The following is an 11,665-nucleotide window of genomic DNA, read 5'->3' as shown; positions in this document are numbered from 1 at the left end:
AAGTTATACTACAAAGTCATAGTAATCAGGACAGTATGGTACTGGCACAAAAACAGACACATATATAGAAAATCCAGAAATGATCCCATAACTATATGGCCAATTAATCATCAACAAATCAGTAAAGAATATCCAGTGGGAAAAAGACAGTTTCCTCAAATACATTGTGTTGGGAAAACTGGACAGCATCATGCAAAACAATGAAACTGAACCATTTTCTTATACCATACACGAAATTAAACTCAAAATAGATTAAAACCTAAATGTGAGGTCTTGAACTATAAAAATCCTAGAAGGGAACACAGGCAATAACTTCTTTAACATAGTATATAGCAACTTCTTTCTAGGTATGTATCCTAAGACAAGTGAGGCAAAAGTAAATATAAACTAGTGGGACTTAATCAAAATTAAAAGCTTCTGCACAGCAAAGGAAATAATCAACAAAACTAAAATGAACCCTATAACATGGGAGAAGATATTTGCAAATGACATATCTAATAAAATACATATCTAGTATTCAAAATATATAAGAAAAACGTATACAACTGAACACCCTAAAAACTAATAATCCACTTTAAAGGATTTTTGTAGTAGAAATAGTTAAAAACACCAATTACCAAGATTATTTGCCATGTGAAATAATCAAAGACATCTAATTTGAGCACATTTTGGCATTTCATAGGCCTAAATTTGGAAAACTTTTTACTTTTTACTATCTTCATGAACCTTCTGAAAGCCAGATGGTATTAGACAAATAGATGACCAATATTGTAATAACATCTATTTGAAATTTTTATATTACTAACTGTAATTGGAAAATACTAGGCATGTTTCAAAATTGCCATTGTGCTTTTATCCAGATGTTGTCAACCAAAGATACTTAGGAAAGACTAAACCACTTGGCTATGAAACAAAATTAACTTCTTTCTCTTTTGTTGTTTCAATTTTATTTTCTTATTTACATTTTTGGGAGGAAACCTCAATGATTTTTGTAAATCCAGGTACCATTTTATTTTTGAGGAATTTTTGCCCCCAAAAGAGATCTGATGTCTAGAACAATCAGGATCACTTTGCAAAAAAAAAATCCTGTGAGCCATGAGTTTTTATGATACTCAGTATATTTAAGCAGTGAAAAGGACTATCCACTGCCTACTATAAAAATTGAATAAAATACAAGTCAACCAAATTTTTAGGGTCTCATCAAAAATTCAATGTTGCAGACTTCTAAATGGACTTCTAAAAATGGACTATAATATGCTCTAAAATATGTAAGATTAATCAGCAAGATTACATAAACAATAGTGACATACACCAGAGAAAAATAAGCTTCACTTAATCAACAACACTTTGAAAAGTGAGACAATAAAAAAATATATGGCATCTTTTTTTTCTCTTACTATGTCATAGCTTCTGATACAGTGTTTATTGATACTATTGATAATTAAAAATAAAATAATAATTAGCTCTAAGAAGCACAGGAACATAAGGTAATTTTACAGGGGAAAAAAAGTATTGAATTTCTTAGAAACTCCAAGTGCTAAATTTAGTATTAACTAGAATGCCAACATGAATTGAGAGGAAAAAAGTACTCATTCCATCCAGCAGCACATAATCTAAAATTGGAACCAGCCTAGAATAAACTGCTGCTCTATTCACTGAGTCATTGCCTGTGGAATTTCCAGTTCAGCTCTCTGTTTTGGCTGATTTCCTCATAAACAGACATGTGACCAGCTACTTTCTTCCACATCCAGTGTAATGTAGTCTCACACTGACGGCAGCATAAACAGGAAAGGGAAATAGGTCCTGATAAAGATTAATAATTTCTTGGGTTTATCCCAAAGTTCGAACACTTGAAGAATTGAAGTGTCTTTGTTTTTGCTACCATTTGTAGTTATTTTGTACCTTGAAAACAGCATTGCTTGTCATTAAAGAGTTTTGTTTTGCTATTCCAAATGTATTAAGCTACCTGTATTTTATTGAGAATCTTAAATGCTTGCTTGATGATTATTCTGACACTTACCATATGATTGGTGAATCCTCAGGATTCTCCACACAGAATTCCAGTTCTCAATCCTAAATATCACATCAAATTTATATACCCTTCTTTTCAACTAGTGTACTTGCATGAAATAATTACTTTCTAATTAAAGTCTGTGGGGATTTTTTTGGTTGTTTCAAAAATTAAGTTTTCTTTTGTGTATAATATGAGGAAATTTTATTTAGCTTAATACCATTTATTTGCATGCTAATTCATTTGAAAATAGCATATTTGTTTGTATACAATTTTAAAATATCACTTTCGGATATATGTATGCAGGTATGTGTGTGTATGTGTACATTGATGGACACTGACTACATCCAGGATTCTAATCTAGAATAACTAAAAATTAAAGCAAAATTTAAAATTCATTTCCCAAAGGATATTGTTGTAATTACTTAAGCTACCGTTCAAAGTTCTGTGTAAATTTTAATTTAGGATAGTTTATCCTAATTGCTGCATCCCAGATTAAATTTTAGATTCTTCAAATTTTTGAAATAGCTTTTGATAATATGTGCTTTGGATTTTTCCTCATCGCTATAATCCACATTCTGAGAATGACAACTGTTATTCTATTTAAATCTGTATTATTTCAAATTGTAAACATTTAGAACTTGATTATATATTATTTTCATTGTTATGTTTTTATTTCTTTGTTTATATCTTAATGTGTATAAGCACAAAGACAGAATTTGTCAAATATACAAATATACAAATATACTCAAAAATACTTGTTTAAATGAATTGATTAAATATACTTTTGTGTTATAATTTATAGTGTTTCACACAGAGTAAGCACTCAATAATTATCAGTTGATTAATAAACTGGTAACAAGAGATATTCCCAAGGGATGCAAATCTTATTAGTGTTCTTAAGAATCATTGACTACCAGGAGATGAATCATGAGAGACTATGGACTCTGAAAAAGAACCTGAGGGTTTTGAAGGGGCAGGGGTTGGGAGGTTGGGGGAACCAGGTGGTGGGTAATAGGGAGGGCACGTATTGCATGGAGCACTGGGTGTCGTGCAAAAACAATAAATACTGTTATGCTGAAAAAAAAGACAGCCAACAACAACAACAAAAAAGAATCATTGACTACCCTCCATTGTTAGGATTATTTCAACTAGCTTTTAAATGTCTTATTCATTTTCTCCTTACTCACCTTTATTAATAATTGTTTATGTTGAAAACAAACCATGGAAGAAATCCAGCAAAATGTGAATAATGTGATAGGAAACTATGTGGAGGCTTACTTTTTATGATGAAAATATTTTAAAATATAACTTATTTGTTCTCACTTTTCTTTGGACTCCATTCCTTCTAAATTATCACCAATAGTGGTAAGGGTAACAATAAAAAGGACAAATATTTTGGGGTATGTAAATAACAGAGGATGTTATCCTGTGACTGAGTTCTCATACCGTATCAGTCAATGACACAGGGGATTATTAGAAAAGAGCCCCAAAGATCACATGGAAGTTAGTTTTAGACAACCCTAGGCCTAGCTCTTCCAGTTAGAGAAAAATGCAGATAAAATTTAATCTAACAAGGCTTATATTGAGGAAATATTGAAATCGATGACTGAATAGCATCTCCCAAATTATGGAGAAATTATTTATTATATTACTAAATACCATAAAGTATCTGTGGAATATTCATAGTAAGGAAGAGATTATTGCAGAATCCACAATATGTATAGTTTACAGTACAGTAGGTAACTATAATCTATCACTTCCCAATGAACTAAACATGCCCTAATCATCTTTCCATAGGTACTCCTGAAAAGATTTCAATATCCTTCTTGTTCACGATAATGAAATGTAATTTTATAGTCTCCAAGAAATCCCTAGTCATTTCTGATCTTGCTTTCTTTTTAAGATTTATTTATTTACTTATTTTAGAAAGAGTGAGAGAGAGTGTGAGCAGAGAGGATGGGTAGATGGAGAGGGAGAGAATCTCTAGCAGACTCTTAACTGAACACAGACCCTGACTTGGTGCTTAATCTCCTGACACAGAGATCATGACCTGACCAAAATCAAGAGTCGGCCACATAATGAATGGAGCCACTCAGCCATCCCATCTTGCTTTCTTTTTCTGATGGATGTTTCATACAGTCAATGAGTCACCAAGTTATATTTGTTTCATCAATTTGGGAATATCTCTAATATCTCTTACTTCCTGTCATGATTCCTCTACAGGTCCTAATCACAGCACCCTGAAATTATTTTACAATGGACTCCTAAATGATTTTATCTCCCCATCCATCAAATCTACATTACGTTATTTCTACTGTTAAACTTTCTATTTATTTATCACTTGACATCCTTTCTTAAAATATCTTCACTGGGGGGCGCCTGGGTGGCTCAGTGGGTTAAGCCGCTGCCTTCGGCTCAGGTCATGATCTCAGGGTCCTGGAATCGAGCCCCGCATCGGGCTCTCTGCTCGGCGGGGAGTCTGCTTCCCTCTCTCTCTCTCTCTCTGCCTGCCTCTCTATTTACTTGTGATCTCTCTCTGTCAAATAAATAAATAAAATATTTAAAAAAAAATATCTTCACTGGGTCTTAGCCATGCCCATAATAAAGTCATATCCACTATGACTGATTTTCATAGCTCTTTAGAGTTAAACTCCATACTGACAATCTAACCCCAACACCCAGAACTTAGCAAACATAAGCCTGAACTAGATTGTCTTTTCCAGTGTCATGTGGCCTATTCCAAATTCTTTCCTTTGCTTTTCTCCCTGGCTAGAATTCATCTACTCTCTTCTCAACATAACTAGACCTAACCATCCATTAAAGCATGGATACTGCCCCTCCTTTTCCTCCAAGCCATTAACTTGGTGTCTGAAATCATGTTTCCTGATATTGTTTAGTTGTGAAATATTTTAATATGTGAATTCCCATGTCCTTTCCAAAATTAAGATGTGGCCTACATTTTACTTCTCTTGTCTATATTCCTAGTACTCTACCTTGTATTTTTTATGTAGTCAGTAAATTAACTTGAAATACACAGTGAGGTTCCTAGCTTCAAAACTGTTACCAAAGGCCCTGTCAACTCAGACTTGACAAATATAAAAATTAGTTTATAGTACATGCTTTGCTTTTTAGATATAGTTGTGTTCTGACAAAGAGTTTAGATAATCTGTTCTCTAAGTTCCCAACACATTTTATTTTTTTTAATTGCCAAGAAAATCTTTTGTTCAAAAGCAATATATACACAAATTTCAGCTCAGTCTTATATTTTAATTAGCACAGATTTTGAATGAGCTCCATCTAAAGTATCATCAAGTGGATCTGTTTGGTATCCATACTTACTAAGGAATTAAAAGTATTCCCAAAAATGGAGTCAATCAATGTTTTATCTAGAATCAAAGAATAGTCATTAGTACCCTGTTATACCAAGTCTTCTTTTTCCTGGATGAGAATATGAAGATTTAATCCACAAAGAAAAGTGATCCTCATATTCTATCAAGTTTCACTTCTACTAAAGACTTTGGATTATGTAATACAATAATGAAATAATGGTAAAAATGTCAAGATTAACATATTTTAACTCGTGATGAACATGTTCAACAGAGTTCCCCGGATGCAAAGCATTTTGTTACTGTCTTCAGTTGGCAGAATCTTCATAAACCAGGGATTTAAGAGGCACGTGAGGCAAATGAGGTAACATTGAATCATGTCCCATTATTTTTTTTTAAATGGCATATTTAGGCCAACATTAACAGAAATGTAGCCATTATGTTTGTAGTCACACTTCTGACTGTAATGTCATGCCATTTTCACCATCATATTGGGAAAATTGTATTGAAAAATAAATTTTTGAACAAATTGATTGAAAGAAACTGTGTGAGACCACAAAAATTACAAGATTTTCTATCTTCAAGAAAAGTAAAATTTATCCATTGAAAATTCCCCAGAAGGACTCCTGGGTGGCTCAGTCAGTTAAGCATTTGCCTTCAGCTCAGGTCGTGGTCTCCGGGTCCTGGAATGGAGTCCTGTGTTGGGCTTCCTGTTCAGCAGGCAGTCTGCTTCTCTCTCTCTCTGTATTTCTCTCTCTCTGCCCCTCCCCACTGCTTACTCTCTCTCTCTCAAATAAATAAATAAAATTTAAAACAAAAAGAAAATTCCACAGTCTATAATAGCTCTAATGAAAGGGCAAAGGATTGAAGGATTGAAGAAACAAAGTGAAATAATTTTAAAATATTCTTACAATTATATACCTTAACAGATGCCTATAACCTGCATGTTTACCTCAGGCCTCTATATTCCTATCTATAGGAAAAGAAAAAAAAATCTATTTAAGAGGACTTAAGTAATGACAACACATTTCCAAAATGGGCTTAAAATCTTTCCAAAGTGCTGAGAGAGAAGGGGTAAATGGTTAAAAACAACCATACTCTGACAACTTCTTTGAATTACAAATTTATGTATATACTTGTTGCTTTTTCACTGAATGAGCACAACCAATTTAAAAACCAGAAAGATAATACAGTTGCATTTCAAAGTGGCAAATTATAAAGTGCACTACCAAAGTGCTATAATTGTCATTCACAAACATCTACAGGCAAGCAGTAATGGGCTAGAATGTTTCAGAGCAACTAATAGTGTTTGCTAGCAGAACGACATGGGGACAAAATTTAGAAAAGTAAAAGAACATGTCTTATTAAAACCTTACATAAAAATATCCCCATTATCATTTGAATTATATAGAAACACACTGACATCTAAATCCAGAAAATAATATTATACTGCATACTCAGACTTGCAGTAAATACTGTGACTGAAGAATGGGCCATGAGGGGAATGGCTGAGAGATGGTGACCATGAAAATGACCTGTCTAATTAAAATTTAAAAAGAGATCATGACATAGACTGATAATGCACATGTTTGAGAATAGGTTGGAGAAAGACAAGACATGGCAGAAGGGAACAGACATCAATTAGGATGGAACAGAAAAAGTAGTTAAAAACAAAAGTGATCATGAAACTCAGAAGAATAAAATGGAAGTTTATATATATATCTATATATAATAAATATAAATTTCATTTATAATGTGAGTTAAGTAAATTTTGTTTTAATATAAGTTATAGTTAAAACTTTGTCACAACTATCTCACAATATTGTGAGGCTCAAATATAAGTTGTGAAAGTGCTACATAAACTATAAAATGCTATACTCATGTAAGACAAACAATATTTACTCAAAATGCAAATGAAACCTCTCATTCCGACTCAGGGAGAAGGCAGGCAATGAGCTCTCTGGGACACTAAGAGAGAAAATGTCACTCTGATCCATTCCCAGATTTTCTTGGAATCACAGGCTCTATACATTCACTTTATGGGCTGGCTTTGATTACAGAGCAAAGATACTATAATTTGGACTAATGGACCTGGGGCCAATGTTACACAGGAATTTTATGGAGAAAAATCCTTCTTAATTTGTGGAAGAAAGATACTCCCTTCCCTGATTCTTAACGTTCATAAACGTTTTTGCTTGCACAAATGTCATATTTAATTATGCTAACTTCTTCTCCTTGAGGAAGGAATGGGAGGGGCAGGAGAAGTGATAAAGATGACAAAGCATGCCAAAGTGATAAAGATGCTAAAACAGGCAAAAGCACATTAACATTCTCTGTCAAAACTAACTCCTAGGATAGAAAAATAAGTCTACAATTGACCAAGTATGTTTACATTATAAAGACCATTTTACAGCTGGGGAACTGAGGCTTACTGATGCTAAATGACTTATATAAGGCCACTTATTCAACACCACAAAATCAATATTTCTGAGTCTGAGTCATATCAAAGCTCTGGCATTTTCCACAAAATAGCCTTCCATAAATAAAAATAAAAAATAAAAATGAAGAAGAACAAGAGGAGGAGGAGGGAGAGGAGACAGAAGGAGGAGGAGGAGGAGGAGGAGGAGGGGAGGAGAAGGAGAAGAAGATGCCAAGCTAAAAGATGAGGAGGCAAACAAACCCATATTTTTAGCTTTCTTTTTTTAAGTTCTAACACTAGATTTTAGAAATATTTTGACATTCTGAAAAATTTCCATTAAATTTTAAAGTTAAACACCAGTTCTACATTCTCTGATGATGAACTCTCAATGCATTTCATTACATTAGAAGCACATGCAATAGTTAATCAAGGTAAGATTTCCTAAAATTTTCAAGAAAGAGCACAATCATTAAATACAGACTTAAAAGTCCTTACAAACAACATCTATTCAAACCACCTCATTTTATAAATAAGGAAATTAAGGCTCAGACAGGTTAAGTGACTTGCTCAGGGTCACACAATTTGACAGATCCAGGGTCAAGATCATAATTTAAATCTCCAAACTTATAGCCCAGGGTGTTGTTCTTTTTCAAACCCCTAAGAAATGACTGCAGTTAAACATTTAGTCCAGAATATCCTAAAAATTGAGTGTAATTCATAAGAATAAGCCACGTGGCAAGGAATTAATAGTTAGTTCATACCAAAAATGAGCTGCCAGTCACTGTGATAAGATCTGTTTCTTTCTGAGAACCATGGTTTCCTGCTGTATTGGAGAAGCCAAACTGGGTTTCCTCCTCTTGTCCAAAGAAGTCGGAGTCATGATGTACATTCCATTCTGCTTTGGTTGGCGGCAGTAGTTCTGAGACACTGTTTTCACAAAGGGTGCTTGAAGGAGTCAGAGCATCTGTGTCCACTGTTAGCTTACTGCTAGGGGTCAAAGCTTGGGGCTCTTGACTCGAGTTTTTCATAGCCAAAGAGCCCAGAGATGCCAATGGCCCCACACTTAGACTTGGAACATCATCCATATCTAAGGGACTCTGCTGAAAGCCAGGGGCTGTCGTTCCAAAAAACAGAGAGGTATCCAGACTTTGAGGAAGGTCACTAGTAGCCATCAAGGCCCGAGGGTCCACAGTCTGCCCCAAGGAATTATTATTATTAGCAGGGAGGCTTCCTGCCAGAGTTGAACTCACAGAAGCCACATCAATAGTCAAGATTCCAGAGTTCACCAATGCTGTGTCCAGCACTGCTGCAGAACTACTGCCAGGCACATCAGAGAAGAGAGACACTAGCTCTGCATCACTGAGATCACTCTGTCCCTGGCTGGTAAGTTCACTGCTGGGGGTAAGAGAATTTGCAGTTTCTAGCTGAGCTAAGAGATCCTGGCCAAGGTTGTGCCTTTTGGCCATGTGGGTCTTCATGCTGTGCTTGGATGTGAAGAGTTTATTACAAGTAGAGACTGGGCAACGGCTTTTCCAAGTATCCACGTCCTGCAAGTGTTTCTTGGAGTGAATGTAAAGACTACTGCGAGCAGAGAACCTGGCACAGCAGCCTTCCACAGGGCACACAAATGGCTTTGTGCCCAGGTGGGTTATGCTGTGGCCTTTCAGGTGCTCAGCCCTTGTGAAAGATTTCCCACAGCCTTCCACAGGGCACATGAACCTCCGGTCATCCTCGTGCTTCCTTTTGTGCCTTAAGAGTTTGGACATGCTGGTGAAGTTCCAGCCACAGCCGTCAAAGTCACAAAGGAAAGGTCTCTCACCCGTGTGGCTCCGCAGGTGAATTTTCAGGCGACAAGCCTTGTCGTACTGTTTGCTGCAGCCAGGAAAAGAGCAGGAAAAAAGTTCCTGTTCCCTGAAATGGGCACGGTTATGGGAAAACAGGGCACTCACTGTGATAAACGTCTTCTTGCAGCCAGAAAACGCGCACTGGTATGGCCTCTCGGGCTCGAAATGGCTGCGCTGGTGGGCGCTGAGTTTGGCCTGAGTGGGGAAGCTCTCTTCGCACACCTCGCATTTGAACGAGTTCTCCTGCTCATGGCCTTTCATGTGTGCCTTGAGGTTATAAACCGTGGTGAAGCTCTTGCCACAGCCCTCTGCAGGGCAGCCAAAGGGCCGCAGTTTGTCGTGCGACTGCAGGTGCCTCTTGAGCTTGTAGGAGGTGGTGAAAGTCCAGCCACAGCCGCCCAGGGGGCACTTGAAGGGCCGCTGGCCCTGGCTGCTGCTGTGAGTCAGCAGGTGCACCTTCAGCTGGTGCTTCTTGGCGAAGGTTTGTCCGCACTGAGCCTCGGGACACAGGTACAGCACCACGCCCGGGCCTGGGCCCAGAGGCCTGCGGGGGGGACTTTCGGCTGCGGCCCGGCCCTCTGCCTCCTCCTCAGGCGCTGGGGCGGGCGCCGGTTCAGCCGGCTCGGCCAGCAGGAGGTCGGGCGGCAGCTCTGGGCAGTCGCTGGCCTGCGCGGCGTGCGGGACCCCCGCTTGCGGAGCCATCAGACCCCCAGGCTGAGGGGCAGGCGCGACCCCAGGCTCCCAGGCTGGCGGCGGAGGCGTGGCCAGGGTGAGGACGCCGTTCTCGAAGCGCAACAGCAGGTTTTGGTTGTGGATGGTGACCGTGCCCGTGAAGGCCGCGGCGGGTCCCAGGCCTGGGGCGGGGATCGGGTTCTCAGCCGGGGATGGGGCGGGGACTGCGGACTGGCAGCCAGGGCCTAGCGCCTGGCGGCCCGCGGGATTCGCGCCACTCTCACCCTGCTGGAGCTGTGGGACCGACTCGGCCTCCTCCCTCCATACAGGCCCTGCGGCCTGGCCGGCGCCCGTGGTCTCCACGTCGCCACCCGCCGGGTCCAGCAGCACCAGGAAGAAGTCATCGCTGTCGCCGCCGCCAGAGTGATCCAACCTCGGGGCCAACGGGCTCGGGCCCGGGCCCCGTGAAGCCGTGCGGGCCTCCTCGTGCCGCCTCCCGGGCCCGCCATCTTGGGGGCCCCGGAGCAGCAGGAGGCGGAGCGCGGGGACCTGGCCAGCCAGCGGGTCAGGGCCGCCGTGGAACCGGCTGGCGCCCGCGGGGCTGCGAGCACCGCCGCTCTGTAGTGTCCCACCAGCCGGGAGCAGCCTCGGGCTTTCCATCTCCGCGTCCGTGAGGCTCCACTGGAACCAGAGCCGCGGAGGAGGCGCGACCCCGCCCCCTGCCGCGGGCCTGAACACGTTCCTGAAAGGGAAAAAAAAAAAGTGCAATGCGCAGACACTGGCCCTATCAGATATTAAAACGTGTTTAACGACACAGTGATTTAAATATTCTGGTACTGGGTCTCTGGAACAAAATAGAAAGCCCAGAGGCAGAACCTGGTATGCACAAATAAGTTCTACATTTGATATTTGTGGGAAATCAAGGACGTCTTCCCAGATAATAAGGAAATGAAAGTTCATTCGGTAAATGGTGCTGGAATACCTAGCAATCTATCTGCTAAATGCAACTTAAATCTGTACATCACTGTATAGACCAAAATGAACACCCTACCTCTTCCCAGTGCTAAGCGTGGTGTTTAAAAAAAAAAAAAAAATGTTTACTGGATGGCTCCCTGGCTGGCTGCCTGACTGGATTTATCAATCCAGTGAAAGAAAATTCCTGGGACAACGTGCTATGTGTCAACATTGAACTACCATAGTGCTAGCAAATTCTACTGAAAATGATGTCTTCTCTCCCCCCCACCCCACAGCCCCCAGACAACTTCCATATCCAGAACTGTCTTGCTCAAGATCCTCAGGAAAATTTGTTTTATACTTATTTATTTATTTTGTTTTGCCTGCTGGTACAGTAATTAGAATAAATAAGAGGTGGGGCCAAAACAGTTTACCA

The 11,665-nt window shown here is 39.4% G+C and overlaps 1 protein-coding gene across 1 annotated transcript; it reads right to left on the bottom strand.

Moving 5' to 3' along the window:
* Window positions 1-301: 301 nt before the first annotated feature.
* LOC123935152 (zinc finger X-linked protein ZXDB-like) lies at window positions 302-10,935 on the bottom strand. Its single transcript, XM_045995654.1, has one exon. It carries the CDS (start codon window positions 10,933-10,935, stop codon window positions 8,515-8,517), a length of 2,421 nt encoding a protein of 806 aa, XP_045851610.1. The 3' UTR covers window positions 302-8,514.
* Between the last annotated feature and the right edge of the window lie 730 nt (window positions 10,936-11,665).

Source organism: Meles meles, chromosome X (genome assembly GCF_922984935.1).
Source record: "Meles meles chromosome X, mMelMel3.1 paternal haplotype, whole genome shotgun sequence".
Lineage (NCBI taxonomy): Eukaryota > Metazoa > Chordata > Mammalia > Carnivora > Mustelidae > Meles > Meles meles.
This window is presented reverse-complemented; position numbering and strand designations above follow the sequence as displayed.

Bases quoted from the DNA above. Each gene is read 5' to 3' on its own strand.
- LOC123935152 (XM_045995654.1), bottom strand. From the start codon at position 10,935: ATGGAAAGCCCGAGGCTGCTCCCGGCTGGTGGGACACTACAGAGCGGC.